The following is a 26,687-nucleotide window of genomic DNA, read 5'->3' on the forward strand; positions in this document are numbered from 1 at the left end:
TAAAAGGATATGCTATACAAAAAAAACCCCCAAAAACAGAAGCATTCCTCCCAGGTGAATATTTGTTCTTTGGAAAAAAACCCCACAAACTAATAATTATGCAAATAATACAGCACTATGTTTTCCAGTTCTATTGTCAACTGTTACTTCACACACTGGAATTGCATTTCACTTTATTAAGTTACTGAACAAATGTACAGTTCAATGACTGGATTACTGACACCACCACAACATCTGCATAGGAGAATATAAGGATCTCCTTAGGCAACATGCATGGATTTGACTGCATGGCCCTCAGTCACATTCAGAAGACTTCTAGATTTTACAGCCTCCAGACTTACATGAAGAAATGTTCTCATTTTCAAAACAGTCAATATTCTGAACTTTTAAGAAAGATTTTGGATATGTAAGGTGAGTGAGATCATTCATAATGGGAGTTGTGCTGCTGTTAATGAAACCTTTGCCCTATATCTTCCTGTGCAGAGTGCTGAACACACAATACCAAAGGAACTGTAAGCAGTCAGTAGCCCAGACACATCAAAACTCAGGACACTCTCAGCAAACAAAACCTTAATCATTTACCACACTTCTTGAGTCCTTCAAACAGATTCTGATGATTTGCAAGCTCCCATCGTCTTCACATTAGGCATATCTGAAGCACTTGCACAAAGCAAATTAGGCAAGAGGTCACACTACTAGGCAGGACACATCCCCTGAAACTTCACATGATACATTCCCAGTCCTTGCCACGGTATGAATTCCCCCTGGCTCCTCTTGCCTATCCTGCTCCAGGGTAATTCCCTCTCACCTCTAGCCCCCTCCATCCTTTTACTTGCTCAAACCTCTCTAATTAAAAATAAAGTTATGGGGAAAAAAAAAAAAGCCAGGAGCAACTCAAAACCATGTAAAAGAAGTTAACACATACAACATAAGTTCCTTGCTGCAACACGTCTCTCTGAATGAACCAACTCCACAGGAACACTGAGCCAATTTGGTCTCTTGAAAATAATTAACTCATACCTGCTAAAGAGAAGGAAAGCCTCCTTCAACCTACAGAACATACACAGCAGCATCAAATTGCTACTCTGCCAACTCCTTTGATTTAAACACAAATTCTGAAGAAAAAGAACCCCACATTTCAAAGCTGTCCAAGGTTTCAGTACACAGGTTACTGAAGTGCAGTCCACAGATATTCCTGTACACATTCTATACTCCAAGGCAAGCTTTGTCAGTGCTGTCTGGCGGACCTGGATTTTGCTAAGTACATACATCTGGTTGATTGCAAGTACAGCAAATTTTGAAAACAATTAAAGAAAACAAGAACAGTAAGAAATAAAGTACACTTATTCTGATGACAAAATCTCTTCCATGAGACAGCCCTTAAGACAGGCACTTTGTGGAGAGACCAAAAAGCAGTTTTTCTCTGTTCAAATAAAGGAAAATTAAAACTTAACTTGACAGCAGCATTGTAAAGCTGTGGCTGGTCAGTCTCCCAGGTCCCACATATATACCTGGTCCTCCATTACGTTTCATAAAAATATCAGTGGTAAGGAGGATGTAGCTTCTATGCAGATACAAGCTATGCTGTGTAAATAACAAGATATATGTCTAAGGTGAATATTGTTAAAACATGTCATGTGTTCCAATTATATGCAGCAATTTATTTATTTTTATTCACCTCAGCCTCACACGATCTCCAAAGGCAGGTGCATTTAACCAAAGCACTCCAGCAACACAACAAGAGATCTATTTTATATGTCTGGAGCTAGTCACTTGGCCTCTCCATGTTTCTCTGTTTCTCCATCTGTGATGCTTCACAGAAAGCTTGAGAGGCTTAATTTATTAAGCAGCCTGCCAAGTGCTTTAGAGAAGTGTGTTACTAAAGCATTAAAACTGCTTGTTGGTTCCGAAAGGGTAAATCATTAACCAAACCAAAATGAAACCAACAATATCCTTAAAAGGTGGCTGCACTTTTTAAATGCAGAAGTATCACGTTTACAGTATTTGCCTTTGTAGAAAAAAAGCCTCCAGACTTTAGGTATTTTATTACATTCAGAGATCAGGACATCTGATTTTCTTCTGAACCCCCTTTCCATCCATTTACTGTTACACTCCCAAAGGAGGTGATAAGCAGAGAGAAACAAACCAGTAATGCCAAATCAAAGTGACACGTGCCCAGCCAGACTCACTGCCCCCAGGCCATAGTGAGTTCCTCTACTAAGGAATCAACAATGCTTAACTGACAGCAGATGTCAACTAAAGGTCACCTGATCAGGGCAGGAAACAGTTTGGATGCTAATAAAAACAAGGGCAAACTGTTCCAAACACCTGCAAGACAATATACTAAATACTGATAGTAAACATATTTAAGCCCTAGACGTCTTTCAAACCAGTATGTCCTGTGGAAGTTTTGTATCTCTATAAACTCAAGGTATAGGCTTTTGCTCTTTTTCAGTTGCTGTTTTTACTGCAACATCACTGAAAGAATTCTCAGGAAGCAATTTCTGGCAAGCAAAACAGTTCACCTAAAATATTGACAATGGACAAGGACTGCCTTAAAATACCAGCTATATAAGGTACAGACACATTGACCAACTCCCAAATACTAGTTCCACTTAAGAGTATATAATACATGCTTTTTATAGCTAAACTCAGCTAAAAGGGGCAGCTGGAGCAAAATAAGAAACTCAAAAGAGAAACAAATAACAGTATGATTTCTTGTAATTTTTTAAATTATTAAAATATGAATAGTCAAATAAGACAAACAATCTCAAATGTATCACAGATTAAAACCAGTTTTCATTTACGCAAAAGAGCCCCAGCACACTGTATAAAGGCTGCAACATTAGATCAAGGGACATAAGTGATACCTTGAAAGAGGGTCATTTTGAAGCAACAGATACTTAACAAAAATTTTGAAACCCAAGAGCAAACATGATTACAGACAATTTTCTAGATATATGAATATATGTGTACACATATGCATATGTTTTTAGGAAATCTGCCTGCAGATTTTCAGCATATAAACATAGCAATGCTCCGGTGCCATCCCTCATCTTAATCCAGCTAACCTTGTTGTGTGCTTTATATCTTTTTCAGACTGCAAATGTATATTTGTACTGCACTTTGCTGCTAGTGTATCCAGCACACAATTTAAAAGATGGCCTGATGCAACTGTCAGGATTGTGTGCTAGCTCTCTGAGTCCTTAAGCTCCTGTATCAGCTCAAAGTATTTCAATCCCACACTTCCATGTCCACACTGCAGAACCTATCCTGTCTGTTATATCCTGAGGAGTCACTATGGTAAAAATAACATTTTTTCCTCCTGACAGGTCAGTGTGGCTCTCTCTCAGTAGGTGACTAGCAGTAAAAAAGCACAGTTTCAGCTCCATCAGACACACAGAGATAGACATACTTCTCTTCTGGAGCCAGCATTTGACCTATGTGCCATATCAAGAATATAGTGTTTAGAAAGTTAGCAGGCTTCTGCACATTTCAGGACAGGAACTCTTCTGGTATGACTGCTATCATTTGTCTCTTGCAGAAGCACACAGCTACATTTTGGCAAGTGGAGTGAGGAAGAGAGGAAGGGGTTTTTTGTAATCAATTGGCATAAGATGGAAACACATGGCTCAAGATGCCTTGCCTTTTGATAGGCAGGACACTGACAAAAAGCCAAGAAAATACCCAAAATGGTTTGGTGCAGTCATGTGCTACATGAGGTTCTGAAGCTCTGCATCTTATTTCTTCTGAAGCAAGCACAACTTTTGTAAGATGACGATCCTAATCCATTTAAACTTTGAGACTGTTGCATGACAATGTAGAGCATGATTTTTTTCAACGTGTACTTTGTTCCTGTAGAAAGCAAATGAGATATAAGAACTTTGGTGCTCTTAACCTCCAGCTTGAGTGACAGCCATGAGGAACAGTACCTCACAGGATGGTGAAGCCTTGAGCTTTCTACAGTACCACAGAGTTTCCATACACTTTAGAGATCCTTATCCAACAGCAATAGTGACACAGATCTGCCTAATACACACCCCAGCAAACCACTGCCTTGGCCAGGCACGCTGCACCAGTAGAGTAACTTTATCTGACTATTTCCTCCAATTTTTAATGAATCTTTCCCTCCTGCAGGGTTTCTGTCTCCTTCTTGAACTCCTGCCGTCATATTAGAAATTACCCTTTTTAGTGCCTTATGTCAAAGCAAATATCATCTTTTGTTGTCATATTTCCCACAGTCTCAAACACAATTTACCTGAATGCAGGTATGGATTAAATGATGCTGGGAAGGCTAAGTCTACCAATCATCTGATTGATCTTAGCATGGCTGTTAGTATTCTGCAGAGAATATAGGCCTTACAGCAAATCCTGATCTAATCCAACATTTGTTAGATAGCAGCATATACCTCTTGAGGAGACCATGACAAGGACACAGTCCAAACATTCAGTCCAGCTCACTATACAAGCAGCATTAAAGGTGACTCCAAATGTAAACTTCTAAATATTTTGTAATTACTCAGCCAAAACCTGATGGATCAGATGCCTACCAAGCTGAGCAACATTGTCACAGGCAACAACAAGGAACTGAGGAAGACTCAGATTTCCTGAACCTTTAGAATCTCCTCATGGTATTACTACAAGCTAGCACAGGATACGTGTGACCTTGTATACTCCAGCCAGAAGAAGCCCAAACTCAAAGTTCACATGGCTCTACAACAGAACACACACATACTTGGAGCAAACCTCATTGTCCAATTCACAGTTTGTTTTAGCCCTTCCAACTGCAGCAAAACCACCACCAACAAAGTCTATTCTGCAGTACTGAAATTCTTTAGTTTTTGTTGGATCTGTAAGCCCCAAACCCTAATATGTAATACAAAGAAGTTCAATATTGACTATTTTCTTTTTTATAACACCAATTCATGCTGTCTTTTTTTAGAAGTTTTTGGAGGCAGCAGTACTGGTAAGGGGATGAGGGTGAAGAATTTATTAACTTGAGATGCAGCACATTTGCTCTCCACTTACTTTGTAGACAGTGCTTACAAGAGTTAGAGGACCGTTGGTGCTGAGAAAACCTCTAAAAGCAGGTTACGTGATTCTTCTAACCCCACATACACAATATTTCCCATCTAAGTTGAATCTACCTTAAATCAGCACTGATTGGTCTTGCTGTTGGCATAACCACGAAAAAATGTGACACTTTCAGTCATACTGGTGATGATTTTACAAGAAAGAGGCAAACTAAATGATGCAAGTACTAATATCCTTCAAACAACTCCTACTGTCTCTTGCAAAACTAGGATAAAATCAGTTCTCATACAATTCATTAGAAATTACAGAGCCTTTTACTCTTCACAAAGATTGACCTGCTATGTCCTCATAAATCCATGGCCAAGAAGGCAGCACCAGGGAAAACATGCTGACAAAGATTGCTTTGCTTTGCACACAAAGTCGAAGAAGGCATTTGGGTCCAGCTGTCAATTACCTGACCTCACAATGAGAAGGCACAAACGATCTGAATGCTTCTGAAAAGGCTAACAGTTACACTGGTAAATGATTATGTTATCCTTAGAATTAATGACTGGAGGGATATTAGTGGTTTTACTAGTGCTTACCAGAAAAATACAAAGTGAGCTTGGGAAGTTTTACTCTCTCTTTTACCTTCTACTAAAGGATGGTCCCTTCTCACTCACCACATTAGAAAGTTTCTTTTTGCTTTTATCACCTCATCTTTCACATGAACTTATTTTTTTAACAAAAGAAGCAGCGACTATGTATGAAATTTTAGGGAGTTAGAACAAAAATCTTCCTTGTGATCTGTACTGACTTTCTATGCTAAAAGAAGCCACAGAATTCCATCATATTATTTTAGCCTTGAACCCAAGATTTCTGGATGGCTAAAGCACTGTGTGCTTCCAGGGAAAGCACCAGGGCCTTATGCAAGGATTTTGTGCAACAGAAAGTCTACTACATCCCTTGATAAGCTGTTCCTATTTAATTGTATCATTAGAAAACTGCATCTTATTTCTAGTCTGAACTGATCTAGCTTCAGCTTTCAGCCATGAGAATCCCCTTAATCTACCTGAGAAAGAACCATCTAACTGTCAGATACCTTTGCCCTGTCTAAGTACTTATAGACTTATCAGGTAGCCTCTACTGTCTGTTGATAAACTAAATAAATTGAGCTTCTTAAATCTTCCATTCCAAAGCTGATTATCCAGGCCTCAAATTAATGTAGATTTTTTCTGAACTCCTTCCAGTTTTTCCAACACCAGATGTGGACAGGAGAACTGGGATACAACATTTCAGTAAAGCTGTATAAAATGCAGCAGTATTCACCTCCCCCTACTCTCCCAGTCATGCACTTTCAGCTCCTTCAAGAGTGCTTTGCAAAAGGAGCAACACTTAAATTAACCAACCCTCAAAAGCAATTCCTTCATCTCTACTTTTATTATATCTAGAAGTTCTTTCTAATACAAAATATTCAGAATGGACCATGACCAAGTTTACTTCTGTTTGTTGTAAAGAAAAACATAATGTATTTTTAACCCCAATTGCATAAGCTCCAAGTATGATGAAATATATAAATTCGGTGTCTGTATTTTACAAGAGAAAAACTGCAGAGAGAAAGATTACACTGCAATCATGTAATAGTTACCCAATTTAAAGCTCCCTCTTTAAACCACTATTTCATTCAATAAATGCAACATTCCCAGCCTATTTTGCACTATGGTGTTCTGATGCTTACTTACATATTCACCTCTTGAGGTGCTGGGTGGTCACAGCAGGTTTTATTCTCAGCAAAATCCGGTGGGCACAACGAAAAATTGCTTCAGGCTAAAGCCAGTGTTCCTCCAGACAAAAGGCAGAGCTGCAGGCTAGTCATGGAGGATTTGCTAATGTTATAAATCTACCCACGTAGTGAAAATTAATTGCCAGTTACAATCTTCAATTATTACTGTATCATCAGCTAGTTCCCCTTCCTATTCTGGATGAAAAAGAAACCTGAATAAAATCATGAAGTATCTAGGATGACCATTTTCACAACACAACAAAAAGAAAACTGCCCAAAAAAATCCAATTAGAGATTATAAAATCATATCCTATCATATCTGGTAAAGTGTACATGGTTCTCACTGGTAGAGCAGGTGCACAAAAGAAAATGACTGTAATGTTCGCACAGAAAAGGAGCAAGCTAGCTAGCTTTTGGACCAGTAACATCAAATTCTGCTTTTAAGTAATTTAAAAATTACTGAAAAGCACCATACTAGAATATGTGGTGACTTGCTAAAATACAGTGAAGTACTGCAGGTTTTTGCCGTAATAAGAACTGACCTATTGTCATAAGTGTGGTTTGGGTAACTGTTCTTTGGAAGAAAGATAAACCCCAGCAATGTATTTTGAAATATGTCAGTCCTTACTTTAATGAGTAAAATTTGGTGTCAATGGCAGCATCAACTTTTGAAAAACAGTAAACACAGTGCTAGTCAGTAAAGCCTACCACAACCTGTCATAGGGAAAGGTAATATGCTCTAGTACTTTCCTTTTTCTTTTTCCCCCTGTAAATATATACATTCCATGTACTGTATTCTCTTTGTAATCTAGAAATAAGGCATTGTTCCTTCCCTTTCCAAATTGTTATGCAGTAACATACTTCAGTGAGGACTGGATTACACCCTATCAGTACACAGTAGGCTTTCAGTGTTCTTTCAGTTAATTCCAGTGCAGGTACGATTGGTCTTGCAGCAGCAGCCATGTTTGCCTGTCCTCTTCCAGTGACAAAAGGATTAATTTCTACACACAGATGGTAGGACACCTTGGGCCTCTTTATGAAGAGAGGTGATCTATAAACATCAGTAGTCAACTTCCTACTTCTCCTGACTTCTTCCCATCCACTCATTCCCTCTGCCTCTCCTCACATTGACTTGAATCGTATGTCATACCCTTCCTCTGGATATATACACACTGTCCTGATTATTACTCAAGGCAGCTTCAATATCATGATTTTGAACACAGGGAAAGTCTCTCTCACAACCTCACAGTATTAAAATGAGCAGGCTTTTAAAAGCACTTGTTCTGTGTATTGTTTTCATGGCACAATATGTCTGCACATGGCATGTCAGAAATCTGCCATGGAATGCCCACATTCAAGGGGCTCTCCTGAAAAAAAAATTTAAACTTCAGAGGAATTTGGACACAACAGGCTCATTCTAAGGTTGATGTTCTAGAACAAGAGTCAAAACTGTTTAGAATTTTGTATGTCACTTTACCCTCCAATCCTGTAATATACAAACAAATAGGAATAAAAGAACTAATACAGAAGAAAGAGTGTAAAAGAATGACAAATGTTGTTTCATACTCAATGCGTTAGTTTGTCTTCACTTTTTACCTAGTAGCAAAACTAGGGCACTATTAAAGAGAACAGATGATGCCTAATAAAAAAGGGAATGTTTAAGTATTTGGAGAGCAGAGGGCATGTTTAGGGAACAGAGTTAAGAAATATTAAGATTTATCTTTCAATATTTATGTTATTTTTGCAGTTTGGCAATTACAATTGGTTTTGCTTTCCAGCTCCAAGACAGTAAGACAATATTAACAGAACAGGGAGAGTTTATTTTTACAAATTAACTGCTTTCACTAGAAATCTGTTCTGTATGCTACTTTCCTGTGTGCTATACTATCAGCTTTGATGCCTCCTTCCTCCACATAAACTAATTATTCTCTACCTCCTTCAAATTCCTCCTTAAAATAGCTTACTGCATGAAATTTTTCAACATTCATAGACTGATTTTTGTCTTCACAACATACACTACTTATGGTTTTGTCTGAAATGTATTGGAAGCTCTCAGAAATACAGACCATATCTTGCTGTTTTAAAGCTAACACTTATATACATTACATCATTTGAACACATATGTGACACATCTTTTTAGAACTTTTCCAAATACATACTTAATTACAAGGAAGTTAAAAAAACTCAAAACAAATGGAAAGCCTACAAGAACTCCCACAGAGGATAAACTCTTACCTTCTAGGAAAGGGATAAAAGTTTACAATACCTTTGATTTGCCAAGGAGCTTGAAAAACAAACAGTCAGAATAGTGACAGGTATCTTGAAAAGCTGGAAAGAATAATAAATGCCACAAAATAAAACTCGTAGCATTCCCTCCCTGAGCAATGCAGTCAAGAATAATTTTTCCTGATGAGCAAGAAACTCAAAAATATGTAAAGCTGCATTACCTCTTTCAAAATTTAAATACCTACAAGGCTTGGTAATGTTCACACCCAGTGTGTTGAGAGTTATGAGAGAAACTGAAGAAAACTTACACCAAGCACAGAATGTTCGAAGACTCTATTAAAAGCACTATACACACAGCTCACCATAATTTCAAGAGCTGAAACATTTTTCCTCCCATTTCTCCTCATGTTTTTCCATTGCCATGCATTCAGTTTCTTAGTATATTTGCCCAAGGTTCTCCAAGTCTTCTAAAAAGCCAAAAATACAGCAAAAGCATGAATACAGATCAGAACCACAGAACTTCATGATAGTGCACAAAAAAAAACCCTGAGAGACCCTGAAGAGAAAACCTGAAGACTTTTTTGCTTTCCCTTTTTTCTCAGCACCTCTGCATGGTGACGTGTATAAGCTGCTGGGATGACTGAACATTGATAACATACAGGGACATGCAGAAAGTTGCTTGGAAAAGGCAGGCAAGGTAATGAATAAAGCCTTCCAAGTCAAAGGATCAGCTCAATGCTCTGTGAGTAAGGGAACAAATCTCTCCCACAATATTCTCCTCTTCTTTAAACAGCTGTTTAGATCTACTAAAAAGATGTGAAAACGTGAGATTAACTTCTTAAACACTGAATGACATGAATGACAGCCATTCCACGTAACCCCTCTAAATTATTATGTCCTGCTTTCTCAGAGAAAAAAAAAAAATGCTGTATCATAAAGCATGCCTGCCTGTAGCATGTAGACAGGAACAAGCTGCTTTGCCCTGCAAGACAAGCAAAAGCCATACAACCATGGTTACTGCAGCACCGTGCCCAAGCTCTCACGATACACCCTGAGCATACGACATTACCCGGGGCCCAGTCCACGACAATGCAATTCCATGGCCTTGTCTCAGCTCTGGAAGCAGGAAGTACAAGTCAGTATCAGTATGTGACAGACCACGTAGACATATTATCTACTTATGATGCACTGCAAGGAACAGAACTACTACTTTCATGTCAATCATGCAATCTTATAGATATGACCAGACACTCTTCCCTCTCCTTGATGGGCTTTTTTTATTTTGTGATGGTTTTTGCTTCTGCTTGCCAGTACTAGGTCCAACTCTACCAATCCTGAACTCATGCTGGTCTTAAACATCCATTTTCTTCACTGTATTCTGCCTGTCCTAGAATTTGCAGTGGAAAAGAGAACCAGTCTGAAAATGAGGTTATCATACATTTTCTCTCTCTCCTGCTGCTTACTAATCTGTGCCATTCCTCCAGTTGAGCTGAACCCACACCTGCAATTTCAGCCTTTTTTCTTTCTACTTTTGACTCACTCCTCAAACCTTCTCTTTTGTATCTATTTCTTTCTCTGCAATAGAATGCAAATATTTATTCCAAGAGAAAGAGGGAAAACATAATAACCATTTCACATTCTCCCTTCCCACTCTCTTTCTCTCCCTTATAGCTCTCCCTTCTTCCTTGTACAATAGATATAAAACACATCTGTCCCACTCTCCACTTGCCTCACTCATATCAGCCAATACCTCCCATCTCCTTTCTTCTGCTCTGACAGAACAGCAGGACAGCTAGTCTTTTCTGTGTTTGGAAATCTACTTCTGACCTCTTCATTCTCTAACTACACTACTCTTTCTGTCTTTCTTTCACCTTTAACATTATTATGCTCTGCTTGATAACAAATTACACTTTTGTCTCTAACTTCAGCCTGAGTTTCCTTCATCTGTCCCTTGCATTACAGTGAAACTACTCTCACTAAAATGTCTAAAAACCTTTTACTATTGCAACATCACAAATTAATCATTTCCATCACCCATAACCCTTGTGCATTCTTCATAAAAATTGAATTTCTCCTTTTGAAACATTCACTCTCTGTTTCTGACTTCCATGACTGTACCCTCTCCTACTGCTCATCCTTCCTGTACCAATCCCTTCACAAAGCACTGGCAGGCTCCTTATTCCTCCTTTGTCTTTTAGCAGGTCTCCATTGAGCTGTATCTTTTGCTCCTACTCTCATGTCTGAGAATTTTACATTCTGTTCCTGAGAATAGGTCTCAAATACAGCAGATTTATGTCTAAACAAAAAATTGCATTCTATCTTTCTGACACCTCTTGCCACTGAGTAGCTGTTAGCTTCAGCACGATACAGATAGAACAGAATTTAGATCTCACCACTCCTACCCTCTCTTCTCCACCTCCTCTCTTGATCACCCTGGACAGCATAATCAACTTGTCCATCATTCAGATATAAAATACTATGATAAACTACTATGTCATCTTTGCCAGTAACTTCTCTCTTGATCCATTCATTCAGGTTACATCTATATCTAAATGATTTTTCCTGTCTTGCATCCCTAGGACAAAGTCTACTCTAAACATCTTCAAGAGCTAAAGCTTTGTCTGGGCCTTCACCTCACATTAGCTATATTTTCTTCTTTTTCATGCTGAGGAACATTATCCTGCTTGTTCACACTGTTCCAAAAGTTCCTTATTCTATATTGTAATACTGCTTTACTCTATGCATCCTTCTATGCACAATCCTCCAGTCCAAATTTAAATATTGGGAACAACTCATCTTTGCTTTCCAGGTTCCTCTGTCTTGTGTACACTATACTCTCCACATCCTACTTGCTGTCACACCATTTGCTCACATTTCTAGTTGGCTCATGATGTCAGTATCCATTTACGAAGCTTTCAACAACCAGTCCGTATCTTCATTCAGGCAAATTTCTACACCTGAGTAAGGACACCTTCCAAGCTCTTGCAAAATAACTTCATTGCCCTCCAAATATCACCTTAAAGCTTTCCTTGCTACAGTTCTAAGAAAGCCACTTTAGTTTAGCCTAAAGTCAACATTGAGCAACTAAGTGCTTTTGTTCGTCAATATTAAAACTCCTGCTTTGTCATACACTAAAAAATTAGTTCTCTGCAGCACAATTTCACAACACACACAAGCACACACCCTTCCTCCCTGTGCTGGTACCCTGCACAGCAGCATCTTGTGTCTGATGGGGCTGCTAGGCATTAGGAACATGCAAATAGTAATACTGCTTCCCTAGTCACTGCAGTAAGAGATCAATTACTTATATTCTTCCAGGTCATTATCCTCTATCTCCATTATCAGACCCAAACAAACAAGGTTTTGGCTCTGTCAGTGTTTCTTGTGGTGGCATGGGTCCAACAAACTTTTCAGGTTTAAGTCATCGTATCATCCTGTCTCAGTAAGACATAACTAAGAGCAGCTTAAAAAACAACTGAATATGCTATCACCTGATAATCTATCTCATCTAGACAATCACAACTGGCCACCTGAGGACAGGATACCTATCAGAGATTAAAAAATGAACCCACATAATGATTTACATTTCTTTAAATCTTAGCTTCCATTCTGACCATTTCAGCTCAAAATGATGACAAGCTCAAACACCTTATTCTGTCACTGGAGAGGTCCAGTCCCATCCTCTTTTGTCTTGCTAGAGAAGAGAATTTTGATCTAGCAAACTTCTCAACAACTACTATTTATATGACATTAGCAGTGTTTAATCCAAGTATCATTTCAAATTCCCGACTGTGCCTGCCCTGTATGTATAGCCCCCTGCAGAAAGAAAAGGAAGAGAAAGAATGACTGGACAGAAAATATAAAACACTGTATAAGAGAAAAAAATATAAAATAAAGAACGTAGAGAAGATAGAAGATCACACAGAATCAAACCGCATGAACTCTTGCCCTTTGCCAGTCATTCTTATGTCTTGATGCTACTTCATCAGTCACCCTTCTGTCTCTTCTGCTGAACACCTGCTCCCAGGGAACGGAAAGGGAAGCCAGCCTTACCCCTGTGTACCACACACAGCTCTGTCACAACACAACAGCTTCCGTTTCACAGATGATTCAGGAGGGGCCCACGGACTAAGTGAAACTGCACTAGACAGATACTGGAATTGTGTAGAACCTAGAACTTCTGTTGGCAAGTTCCTTGCTACTTCTGGCTGATGCTCTTTCTGATCTCGGAAAACTCCCCTTCTCTTTTGCCAAACAGCACACATTTCATAAATACATGAATGCAGAAACCAAAAAGCTGGAAGACCAAATAATTGTAAATTCTAATTACTGCCAAGAAAACAGACAGATAGGAATATGTATTGGGCTTAAGCATTGTATTATTAACAGAGCTTAGTAAAATATGAAAGGAAATTACTGAATAATAAGCAAAACATTTCAGAAATAAGGAAGACATTTCTATGAGTACAAGACCAAGAGAAATCAGAAAGCTCACTTCTCCAGCAACATCAGTGGCTTTCAGGCATAACTTTTAATAAGCCATACAAAAACTTATGACAAAACTAGTCCTTTAAAAACAACCATAGAAAGGGACACAGAAAAGGAGAGAAATTATGCATGCAATAGTTGGTTTTCCTCTGTTCCGTATCAGTTGCAAGTAACTGTGCTGGATTCGTTCTTCAATTTGAGTCAGCTTAGTCAGCTGCATAGCACTGTGATAAAAATCTGGGCCATTTTTACTCTCACTGCATCTACCCTTCTCATCCAGCAAAAGAACCATCAAAGATTTCTTGCTATAGACTTGCTAATAGACCTCTGTCAAACACCCTTACTGTTTGCACTTACTGACAGCACTTACCAAGGGTTTTTTTTGCATATTAATTACCTAAAGACACCAGCTTCACCTGGCATCCTGCACCATTAACTCCTGAACCAGCTTTTTCAAAGACAAGCTGAAGAACTTCTCCATCGAGTTGAACTTGGAAGACAGAAGGATCCAGTAACTTAATTTATGCCCATATAAAGCAAAAATTTTTCTTGCTAGTTACTCCAAAATCACTCTTAATAATAAATAATCATGGCATTCATGTAAACTTATATTGGAGTTAACTCTTTAAGAAACACTCATAGGACCAATACTATTTTTACTGAAGGTGATCTTAGTAATGCATGCAGTGACTAGCAGAAACTTTCACTTTGACTATCAGAAACTTATACTTTCTGCCTACAGGACTCCTGTGATTCACAGCTTAAATAAAATGTAATTTGAAATGTTTTCTATAGGATTTTCCAGTGCTTTAATCTCATTCATACACATCAGCCTTGCTTAAATGGCTAGTATTTTTTTGCCCCAAAGGTAAAGCAGAACCTGATAATGTCCTAATTTTTAATTAACTAGAAAAAAAGGCCTATTTCAAAGAAATTACTCCATTTCACAGTGGAAATGGTTCAGCTCTTGTGTAGTCTTTTTTTTATACACTGAAATCTATATTCCATCAATAAACTATTAACTACATAGAGGCAGAACAAGAAGAAAACACACACATGTTTTAATACCTCAATCAAAATTAGACAGACAAAGTCATTTACTTTCTGTAGTGACAGCAGGGCTTGGGGTACCCTCTAGTAAACACATAAATTTCCCTCTTCCTCAAGTCTGGTTATAAATTACAACAAGTAGAATGAATGTCAGAGACAGATCCTTAGAGACACTGCTGGCAGTTGACAGGGAATCACACATGGTTTCCCCACACACAATCAAAAAAGGTACCTTAAACTACAGGAGATCTAACCTCCTCAGAACAACTGTTGCACAAATACTGAACTTCATCAAGATACGTGCCACCTAACAAAAACAGATTTTTTAATGAAGTCATTTACAGCAGAACAGTTTTAGATACACGTTCAAAAACATCAAAATCTTGACTTAAAACACAGAATGTCTGATCAGAGAGCCTTACTCCACTCCTTTTATCCAGTGTGTGGGATGAAGAACTAAAGGACAGGTTTCGGAAAATAACTATGTAACTATGAAGATAAACTACAATCCTGACTAAGTTTTCTGGGCGCTATCATACAAAATGTTTCATTCTTCCTTTGTCATCATTCCTTGAAACACATTAAATGAGGTGACAGCCATAACCAGGAGACATGCCACCCCCCTGCAGAAGCTGTCCATATGAAAAAAAAAAAAATCAGAGCCTGATATAATATACAGAACTGAGAAGTCATTTACACACCAGAATGCACACCAGAATTCAATCCCACTGTCATTTCTTATCCTAAACAAAGACCCCATGGGGACCTCTGCTTACTGCTCTTATTCCCAGAATAAAGATAAGAATGGTAAGAAAAAGTTTCTCTTGAAAACAGCCATATTCTGCCCTGCCAATCCTCAGTTCTTTCACTCATTGAGCACCACAGAATATTACATCTCTTTAAGAATCAATATCTCTGGAAGACTGTATTAGCTTACAGAGAAGAGACAGAAAATTAGACAACATTCAACCCTCTCTTTTGCCCACTGCAAAACCAAGACCAAAACCAACTCCAAATCCCCAACTATGGTGGTCTAAATTCAATAACCTCACTTCTTTCTTTCTGAGTATGTGTTTAAAACCCTGTTATAATTGTCTTTCCCTTGCAGCCCTTTCTAACATTCCCTACTACCACAAAAAGGTGGAAGAGGAAGGTGGTAAGAAAAACAAGAATGTTTTTATTCTTTTTTGTTTAGTATGTTTTTAAAGGAGACAAATAGCACCATGGGCAAACCACTAGTAAACAACAACAACAAAAAAAAAAGAAATAAAAGTCAACTCCAACCTCTATGCTTACATTAACCATCTGGTTTTGTCTTCTCTTCTTTCACAATCTCCCCATAAATAATTTTAGTTCTCTTCCTCTTGCTTTTCATAAAATAGAACGCTGTATGTCACACCCTTTTTACCCCCATAGAAGTGTTTCCTACCACCACCTAACCTCCTCAACTTCTTATTTTTCCAAGAAGAATAATAAAATCATCAAGATATTTTTCTGAAGAATTAAAAATATACTGAAAGCAAAACTAATCAGTCTCCCTTTAATTTTGTTCTTATGTTGCCAAAGGACTTATCAAAAAACTTTCCATCAGATATTTGTGTGGGAAGTCAAAATAGGAAAAAAATACATTGTAAACAATTATCCAATAGAATTAAAACTCCAGTTTGCATGTGTAATCATAAAGTAAAATGGTCAAGTTTGAGGTGGAACAATAAAGATAAAAAAACCTCTACTTTTAACACAAAATCAGAAAAACAATTAGAATTTTTTACATAACATTCTTAACATCAAACAATAATGAATCAGTATGGTTAGTGAAAAGATTCTCTATGACAAAACACATACATCATCAGATTGAAACTTCAATAATACAAACCCACTGAACTGGGAAACTGAAGTTGACTATGACACCAAGTACCCAGACACAGACCTAGATCCCATGGGTCATATTTAACTCTGCTGTAATTCACGAAGATACACAGGATATCTTTTGGTCCTTTACAGCCTGTGTCTACCTACAAACACTCACAGCACTCAATGCTTGCAAATTACTAAAACAATTGTTAATACAAGTTCTGTATGCAAAACCAAAAAAATCCCATTCTTCCATTATTTTTCTCAAATATTGTATAAAGTAGAACACGTGCCTCCAAAATTAATCTATAATCATTTACAGGCTATGGCTGATAATAACTGAACACTGTACCTGCCTCAGGCACACAGTTACTGTGATGTTTTACAGAACACAATTTCTCAAAGACTTCTTTTACTATGCCTGCTATCTGCAAGAAAATCTTCAATTCTTCAAATATGCCATTCAACCTTTTAAAATTCAACATAAATTCTAAATGCTGCTCTAATTCTGATAACCCCTCTTTTAGCTAAGCCAGTTGCTTGGTAGTGATTTGTCAGATAAGTTACACAATACTGTTTCTGTTTCCTGATTAGATAAGCAGATAAGTTTCTTTTTTCTGGCACAAACATTTATGTATAAAATTTCTCATTTTCTGTGAACACTTGGAACCTTGTAATCCCCTCTCTACAAACCCACATACCAATAAAAGTCAACCATGGACAGACTGCACTTGCTATAGGAAAACTTACTCTAAGTACCAGCATGCAAAAAGCAATTCTGTCTAGAAAACTGAACAAACATTCAGGAAATTTCTCTCCCTCTATGCTGCCTACATATACACTGCAGAATAAAGGAAAGCAGTGAGCACTACTTCTGTGTCTTTACTTTTACCCTTAAGATGGGGCACAGGGGGCACATGGCCTCGGTGCATCTCTTGCGTTACAGAAATGAACAGCACAGTCAGACTGTGACCCCTCTGCCCAGGGATGCAAATATCAACCCCTTGGGCAGGCAGGGATTAGGCAGGGAGTGTTCCTACCCCCCATCTCCAGGAAATGCTGCTTCCCACATCCCCTTCTAGGCCAAAGTGAGGAGGAAGAGCAGCTCACCGCTCTAAACACGCATGGTACACAACCAGAAAGGAGGCAGCAAAGCAGGGATCAAGCTTTTTGGATGCACTTTTTGCCACCTAACACCATTGTTTTTCTACAAAACCAAAGTGAAACACCTTGTCATGGTCTGGAGACCAACATCTTCACATTCCTTAGCTCCCACCATGCTCTGCACACAGTTTCACTCCTCTGAAAAGCCTTCTTGCTTAACTGCTTACAAAGGAATGGCCATATAAACCTGGTCATATCAACTAAAGATGATGAAATGCAGACAAATATGTCAAGAAGTAAGTGCAGAGAGATCAGGTTTTACACTATCTTTATCAAACAGATAAGTAATTTTTGATACTTAAAATCCTGACCGTCTGTTGCCCCCAGTTACTTGATACAAATAAGTTACAAGTAACATTTGATTTTTCTAAGACACCACTTGCAATCTCCTGGCACCACAGATGCCATAAAAAAGGTCTGCTCAAGTCGGTAAGATTGTAAAAAAAAAAAGGAGTTGCGTTTTGTATTCAGACCTATCATAACCACAACCTTTACCTATGAACAAAGCAGGTAAAAAAATTCAACATGTCACACAACATGTGAGCAAGGTCAGAGTAAAAGCACAAGCATTTCTGCAAATACATGAGAAATGTTTCCTGCAGACCAATCTAATTCTTCATATTTTTCCCCACCTTTATTAATAAAGATCGTGAGATCCAAGGAAGATTTACAGTGGGTGTTCACACAGATGGGTGTGATGAAAATACCTGTATTAACAGACTGCCTAAGTGAATATAGTAGAAATACTTCAACACATACTAATTTATTCAAACTTCATGGAAGTTCTTTCTAAGTAATCTAATACAAGTTACTACTTGGAAGCAATAACATCCCTAAAGGCTTTTTATTTTCTAAATATAACAGTCAATTTTGGGGGTTTTTTTAAACAGTATTATGACATAAGTACTATAAAAGCCAGTAAGTGCTTCACACCTGTCACGATCATAATGTCAGCAACGATATTACACTTTGTTTGGAAGTAATTTTTCTGGATAGTGAGTTTAAATAGAGCTCCTTTGATGGAGTCTCTGACCCCCCAAAAAACCAAACGAGACTAGAACTGATAATTTAAACTGAATCGTTTTAGGAAAAAATTTGCATATTATGTATGACTAAGGAGTAGAGACATGCTTCAATCTTCATGTCTCAAGCTTATAATAAGAATTTGTGTTCAAGGACTTCTGTGCATAAAACATTTAATCTCAACAAATTGAGCTCTTTATGAAGGCACAGCTGAAGTAGCAAAATTTTTGTTCAATTATTTTTGAATCAACATTACTGACAGATGTACAGAGCCTTGAACCTTTTACCTATAAATAAACTACATGAAAATCCCAGTTCTGCTGCTAACTTATCTTTGGGCTGACAAAATAGAGAGGTTCAGGCACATAAGAATCAAGATAGGAACACAATCGAGCTTGGCATCTCTGTAAAGGCCTTTCAAAAAGGAAGTTTTATGGCATTTTAAATAACTTTAATGTGTACTCCATGCAATTTTATAGTTTATCACACAAATCTACATTACTGATTAATTAATTCTTTCTTCAAGAGCTTGTTTAGAAAACATAAGATTCCTTTGAGCTGCCAAGATGCTCAAAATCGAACGCACATGTAATGACAACTATAATATAATGAGAAACTTAACATCATTTCAGAATATACATTATGACATTACAGGTAATAGCAGGATTTCTCTCAGCACAAGTAAGTCACACCAAAGTTTCACTATGATGAGATCGTTCATCACGAACTGACTTCCCAAGAAGTATCTCTCAAAACAGAGAGGTTGTGTACATAAAGTGCTTTCTTAACGAAACAGAGACAAACACAAAGCTACTTGAAAAAACGTCCTGAACCATTTCACTAGTTGCATTAGGTGTTACCTCAGCATGATGTTAATGACACACATCACAAACAAAATGTGTAAATTTGATTTGCCTACGCTCACCACTAAAGTTTCTCTTCTCACAGGTGACAGAACTGTGTCAGGCCTGGCATATTAGCAAATACCACTAACCTGGAATTTTCCTGTTCACACTGATGGTACCAGAAGAACTTATGGCCCAAACGACTCATTTTATTTGTTTTTGCATAATATGCGTGGGTTAGTGTAACCTAAGATAATATTTGACGCTAGCTGCTCAGTTGACTATAGGTCACACTCAGCAGTGAGAACGAAGAATAAAATGTGATTTGAGCTAAAGTGAATGAACTCAAAGATTGTAACAAACCCATTCTCACTGCAAGTGAAAATGTTTCCACTAAGTTGCTAATAATAATATAACGTTAGAGGTTTATATGCTTACTTCACACTGGAGCAACTGGAACGTTGCACCAAGGGACAGGGTCCACAAAAAAATCCAATATGGCCACTGATGTGTAGTTGTCTTTTGACTCAGAACTGTCTTATCTTCTACCATGTCTGTCAGTTGCATGTATACACCTGCTATACCCATACTTCAAAAGAAGTTGACACAGTGACAGTCATCTGCGTGTATCCAGCCCTGAAACGTTCTTCAAGGCAGAGAGATCCATAAGCTCTCAGGCCACCCTGTCAAGGCCAAACCACAGTCATCCACAACCACTAAGAGACAGACAGGTAGAGAGGTGTGCCAGCACTATCCACTTACCTTCTTTATTAAGCCTCATAACCTCCCTGCTTTTTCCACCCTCCTTTCCAGTCTCTTCCAGATCTACACCTGCAGAAGAGAAGCAGAGTCAGGAAGCGCCGAGGGCCCTGAGGTGTGCATTTATTGTTTGGAGAGGGGAGGAGGAGAGGTGAGGAGGTGAGCAGTGTTTCTATTTGCAACAGCAAAAGCACAATGGTCGGAGCATCTGCCAGGGACCGGAACCGCCGGGCCCCCCGCGGCAGCACCCTCGCCCCCCCCTCCCCGCCCGCGGCATCCTCCGGCCCCTCCGCGCATCCTCCCCCTCGCCCCCTTCCCCCACCGCGGCGCCGGCCCAGCGCCGCGGGGCAGCGGCACGGCAGGCGCGGCGCGGCGTGCGCCTCCCGCACACATGGCACGGGGGCTCGGCCGAGCGTCAGCTGAGCGCCCGGGGGGGCGGCACCTCCCGGCCCCGGCGGGAGGAGGGAGGGGAGGGGAGGGGGGGCGGCCCGGCCGGACCCCGGCCCCGCTCCGGGGGGAGCGGCGCGCGGAGCCGGACCGCGGCCGGTCCCTGCCCTTACTGTGCGGGGGGGCGGCGCCGTGCGTGTGCGGGGGGGCGGCCTCCCGCACCCAGGCGGCCCAGGGCTGGCCCAGGAACGCCTCGGGACTGGGCACGGGCCGCTCCAGGGCCGCCATGGCGCCGCGCCTGCTCCTGCCTCCTTGTTGCTTTTCCCGTTTCCTTCGGCGGCGGCGGCGGCGAGCGAGCGAGCGAGACACGGGATTCGAGAACGCCGCACGTCATCCTCGGGACGTTCCGCCGCCCACACGGGGGTAGTGTCAGCCCCTGCTCCCTATCAGATCGGGCTCCCCGCCGCACAGCGCGCATGCCCGCGCCCCCCGCGCCTGCGCCCCGCGCCGCCGGCACCGGGCCCGCGCCCGCCCCGAGGGGCGCCGGACCCGCGCAGACCCCGCGCTGCCCCTCCGGCACCGGCCCGGCCCGGCCCGGCGGAGCGGGGCCGGCGGCCGAGGAGCCCCGCCGGGAAGGCGCAGCCGCCGGCCGTGCGCGCCTCGGGGCTGCGCGCCCCGCGTCTCGCAGCGCCCCGCAGTAAGTCCCTGGGACGGGCTCTCGGTAACTGCGGCACGGCCCCTCCGGGCCCCAGCGCGGCCGCGAATCGGACCCGGAGTGCTGGGTTGGGGCTCCCCCGCTCCCCGACTTCCAGCTGCGCTCCTGTGGATCACCTATAGCCACAACCACAGCCATTTTGTTGTCCAAATACTGCCTAATCTGTAGTAGGCTTCGTCTATTTGCAAATGGGATTTTTCTCGTTTTGGTGTTCTAGGCTACGATACAGCAGCTCTGAACTCGCAGGTCCTGCTACTTTTAAACAATACCGAGGTTTTCATCTCGCTCTACATAGCCTATGGAACGTACACGCTTTTAGTTTAGGACAGTGTCATTTTTGCTTATTTCTCCACTGAGGTAAGAATAGAAAATAACTGAAAGTTTTTATACTCAGTATACCTGATCTAGGTTAGGAGTTTCAGCATAAGCCTGTTGCTTCAGCTCACACCTCTTAAGCCAAACATAAACACTCCTGGTGAAGGACTTGGTTTCATGTAAGCAGCTTCACAGATCCCACATGTAGCATCTTTCATACAGCTCTGCAGTCTCGTTAGGGGTGGTGATGACTGAAGGTTATGGTCCAACAGACACGTCTCAGAGTGGTGATATCAGTTTTGCATGGTCCCATTCCTGTCCTGCATCTTTTCCCAGACACTCATTCACTTTTTGCTAGTTCAAACCATTGTGAGGCAATACTGAAGTAGAGCATGGAATTAATGTGGACTCAAAAAACAACATTTCAGGCCTGCTCAGGAGTTGGAGCTGTGGCCAGAGGGGCAGGACTGGAGTTGCTGAAGCACAGCTGCCTGTCGAAAGGTGTATGGTGCTGCAGTCTAGAATGGATTTAAGTAAATTTCCCATAGCTTCATTAAGACTAGGCTCTTTACAGTGCTGAAATGGATAAAGGTTTGGGGCAAAGGACAGACACTTTTTGCCTTATGTATGCTGTCAACATGCTCCACCTCTTCCAAAAAGTAGCTGGAGTATACAGGTCCCATCCTTAATACCCAGAGGTGAGCCTAAAAGCTTTCATTCTGTATGGCCTAGCAAGAGTGCCTCCAGTCAAGTTAACATTAGCTACAAGAAACTTCAGTAACATTATCAAAGAAGCAGAAAGCTCACCAAAATACCCCTCAAATAAAACCAGGCAATCACAGCAGGGTTGTTAGCAACCATCATGAAGCAGATATAAGATGCATGACCTTAGATACACTACATGTGGAATTTCCAGAAGCAGGAAGTGTAGTTGTGGTGTAATACAAAGCCCTGGCAAGATCTATTCAGGAATATTAAGTACAGTTCTATCCACCAGTTTAAATTATTCTTCCTACAAAATAAAAGTGTGGAAAGGGTTACCAGAAAGATAGAAGAATTAAGAATCTATCATATGAGAAGAGTTTTACTTAGTCTAACAAAATTCAGCTGGTAGTGAATATGTTTTGTTGTTTTTAATTATAAGGACATGATCATAATGAGGAAGAAAAATAAAGAATAGACATAAACTGCTTATGTTGAGGTTGAAAACTCTGCCCACTATACTGAAAAACTCTGGTCAGGAATAGCAAGATGGAATTCCTTAGATGGAACGATAAATGACATGAAGTTAATAGTTAACCATGTTTGGCACTTGTGTTCGAATTCACTGCAAGATAGTTGAGCAAATGTCTTGACAGTGGCCAAATAGTCTCATAATTAGAGAAGTTAAACTGCACAGCTTATACCATAACACTGGTGTGATTGCCCAAGATGTGTATCTGGAGACAAGATATGAAAGAAAGGCATGTGAGCACTCAGAAAATCCCCAGCAATGAAAACCAACATTAGATTTCAGGGAAGTATGGATGGCCAAAGGTCTAACTAGTATTAAACACTACCACAGAATACACAAGTAGTAAAGCAATTCCTAACCATACAACTGAGGAAAAAGGGGAGGGGGAAAGTGTTTAACACAAGCTTGCCTCTAAACAAGCAAAAAAAAAAGTGAAGAAACTTTCCAGCTTTAACACATGGCTCTGATCTACATGCTGTTTACCGTGACACACTGCAGAGCTACTGTCTAGGTTCTTACCAGAATCAGACCATATGAAGGAAAATTAACATAAAATCAAAGATTCAAGATGTACCAATTCCTTCCTAAAAAGAAACAATCCAGTGAATTAGAGTTCAAGAGGAAGGTTTCCAAAGCCCTCCCCAGGGAATTTCTCCTCCCTACCATATGTATTCAAGAACAACATTATCATTAAACAAATGGTTCCACAATCAGAATCATAGGATCATTTAGGTTGGAAAAAACCTTTAAGATTGAGTCCAACCATTAACCCTAATTCCATCACTAAATCCTGTCCCTAAGTGACACATCTACACATATGCCTGACTTTCCTGTTAGCAGCATCTTTCGTTTAAAGAGTGTGAGTTCAGCTTTGATTACATCTGTGCTGCCTCTATGATCTGCACCCCATCCCTGAGCAAACCAGCCATTGGTTTGTCTCCATTGGCTTGTAGGGTGCAAGTCCTGAAGCTGTAGAAAAGTATCTTCACTTCTGCACCCGGAACACCTGTTATTTCACTCCAGATTGGTGCCAAATAAACTAGTGTATGTTACATGGACAGCTGTGCATTGTGCTCCAGATCCTTACAGCAAAATAGGAAGAGAACTGATCTGACATCCTAGAAGTTTTCCCATTGTTGGGAATATATGTAGTTCTGTCTTGTGAATGTGAACTTGAACTGCAGCTTTACTGTAGCAAGAACATTCAGATGATTTCTTCTTCCCTCCTGGCATCTGCTTCCACAAAATTCATTGAAAGACAATCCTATTTAAGACTTTCACTCCTCTTTCAAATTAGTTTTTATTAATCAGTTGGGACAAAATTTATGGGTGGAGAGGAAAAAAAATGAGGGAAAGGCACAAACATGGTCACAGAAGACTTACTTCCTTAGGAAATAAGTAAAAAAACCTGCATATAAAAGTGCAGAATAAACATCCGCTGTTTTTTTTTCCCACCTGCTCACCAATACAGAAATATAATTCTTCTATGACCTTGAACAAGTCACTCTTCCACAGAAAAATAATTAAGTCAGTCAGGAAAGGTCCTTCTTTCCCTCCCTGGTCCCTGAGGATTTTTTATTTCAATTGCCACGCAGAAGCTTCCTTTTACTATGTGGTTTTTCAGAATTCAAGGTAATGCAACCTTGATTTTGTTTGCAGCTTCTAAATACTACAGTGATCCAATCATAACATGGTATTAAAAAGGTAAACCATAAGCAAATTATGGCATTTAATTAATAAATGGCAAAATACAAATAAAACCTCAACTCTAATCTTTTTAATACATATATCATTTAATACATATCTTTTATGTATCATATCTTTTATGTATCATATCTTTTAATATTTAATACATATCTTTTAATAAAATGATCTCCAAATGCAAGCTTTTTGCTAAGTAACCAGAAGATAAAAATCATGTGTTCCTATACCTACTTATTAGAATTATAGTTAAAGACTTGGGCTTTGTAAAAGCACAGTAAAAATGATGACATTAGCAGAGATCCAAAGCTACATATCAATCTTTGGCTTATTTGGAGATCAATCCACCATTTTTATATAATTCTCAGAATCTGAATGTGAAGACATAACAAACTAAAACGGAATTCTCACATGTGGCTATCAGGAGCATCATATGTAGTCACCATGTACAAATAAATTATGACATGATTTAACTTCAAGTATACTGTTGTACACTGAGAAAATACCATGAGAGTGCTGAGGGTGCATGTGTAGTCACAACAACAACATAATAATGTATACCTGGAAATACGTGCACCACATGGCTTTAAACTGGCTACAAAAGTATTATAGAGAAACTGCTGTACAAGTCTTCACTATCATAACAAGATTATAAACATATGATGCTTGTGACAAAGTCATGATTTAAGCAGTTTGGCAGGAGATTCATTAGTACTTCCCAGGATCCTGTTTTGCAATGGATTTACCACAGTAGTGGTTTTGTTTTATATAGCAGAAATTATTACTTAGCAGACAGTTTTATGAACCCAGGTATCTGCTTTGGTGGGAATGGAGCAGTAAATGAATCACAAGATTTTCTTACAGATAGTCAGTGATGGAGATTGCATAAGAAAAGCACCAGCAAAGTAGCTGGCTGTCAGTCACAGGGGTACGGAAATTTCAATCCTCCTTCAGCATTTTGAGGAGTGCAGAACTAACTTGTATGTTGATTTGTGTGCAAACGATTTTTATAGTGGATTTTTACACCCTTGCTAATTTTAAACCTGTAGATTATCTATCTGCAGTCTCTCTTTCCACAGTGGATAAATGAAGTTTCTTCTTAATACTACAGCAACACCTCAGGTTACCAGAAAAGTTTGTCTTGAGACGGTGCAAAATACACCAAATGGATAGTCCTGCATTTCTCCATCCAAACTGATTCTGAAACTTTTTTAATACAATGTAACATTCTACTATGCTGTGTGATAATTAGAGTAGCTGAATTCAGTAAATAAACTGTATACTTTTTAAAAAGTCTGTGTCTAGGTTTCTGCAAAAGCTGTATACAGGATGGCTATTAAAACAACTCAGCAGTTAGCAAACAAGCCAAATGTAGAAGCCACTATGAGCCAGTCTCCCTAGAGCCTCTCTGGCAAAAAGTGCAGTCCCTGTACTATTTCTGACCTCTTTGTAATTTCAGAAGGTGTCTCAAACACTATGTGAATACCATAATAGATAACTTGAGCTAGAAAACTGTATTAAATAGACATTTATAGCAGAGAAATGTCCTCTGAAATAACACAAGAAAAAAAATCTGAATTATGCTTTCAGTTCCATCTTAGCCAAAGAAACTAGCACTTAAAAAAGAAACAGTCAGAAAAAATGGAGAACTGAAAAAGAAATTTGAAGTGAGATACTCTTGTATCCCAACAAAAACATGTTTCTCAAAAAAGGGTTGCAAATTGCCTCACACAATACAAAGCAATGCTTGAAACACCACAGCAGCACTAATCAGATGAAATGGGAAGTCTAAAAGAGAGGTGCACCACACAGATTTATGAACAGACGATGGACAATTAGGTAACTTATTACATTGGACTCTGTGAAGTTTAAAGAAAAAATTCTGCCAAAAAAAAGGCTATGAACTAGAGATGGAAATCAACAGTTACCGCACATTTCAAACCCAAGAGAGTTATGCAAGTGCTGTGAAAAAAATTTCATGTCCTTTGGCTCCAGTGCCTAAAAGTTTGTTCTAAACAATTTTTCTCGAGTGTTGGTTGTCATCTAAATGCATTAACCTACTACTGTACTGTCTTTTCAAGAGGATACATTTTCTTCTCTACTTTATTACCATTGCTGCAGTATTTGTGA

General features: G+C 39.6%; 2 protein-coding genes across 4 annotated transcripts in view; one reads left to right on the forward strand and one right to left on the reverse strand.

Annotated features, from left to right (window-relative positions):
- The window catches only part of ATXN7L1 (ataxin 7 like 1), a 114,039-nt gene extending 93,003 nt beyond the window's left edge, over positions 1-21,036 (reverse strand). For all 3 annotated transcript variants that reach the window (XM_068994651.1, XM_068994631.1, XM_068994641.1), the window contains exons 1-2: positions 20,766-21,036; positions 20,209-20,277 (exon numbers count right to left, since the gene is read on the reverse strand). In XM_068994651.1, coding sequence (XP_068850752.1) covers positions 20,209-20,277; positions 20,766-20,880 — 184 coding nt within the window. In that variant the 5' untranslated portion in view covers positions 20,881-21,036. The remainder of the gene's footprint in view (positions 1-20,208; positions 20,278-20,765) is intronic.
- Positions 21,037-21,266: 230 nt separating this feature from the next.
- The window catches only part of CDHR3 (cadherin related family member 3), a 57,424-nt gene continuing 52,003 nt past the window's right edge, over positions 21,267-26,687 (forward strand). Inside the window, exon 1 of the mRNA XM_069003858.1 lies at positions 21,267-21,289. The gene's annotated coding sequence lies outside the window, so the exon portion shown is untranslated. The remainder of the gene's footprint in view (positions 21,290-26,687) is intronic.

The sequence above is a fragment of the Aphelocoma coerulescens genome, chromosome 1A (assembly GCF_041296385.1).
Source record: "Aphelocoma coerulescens isolate FSJ_1873_10779 chromosome 1A, UR_Acoe_1.0, whole genome shotgun sequence".
Lineage (NCBI taxonomy): Eukaryota > Metazoa > Chordata > Aves > Passeriformes > Corvidae > Aphelocoma > Aphelocoma coerulescens.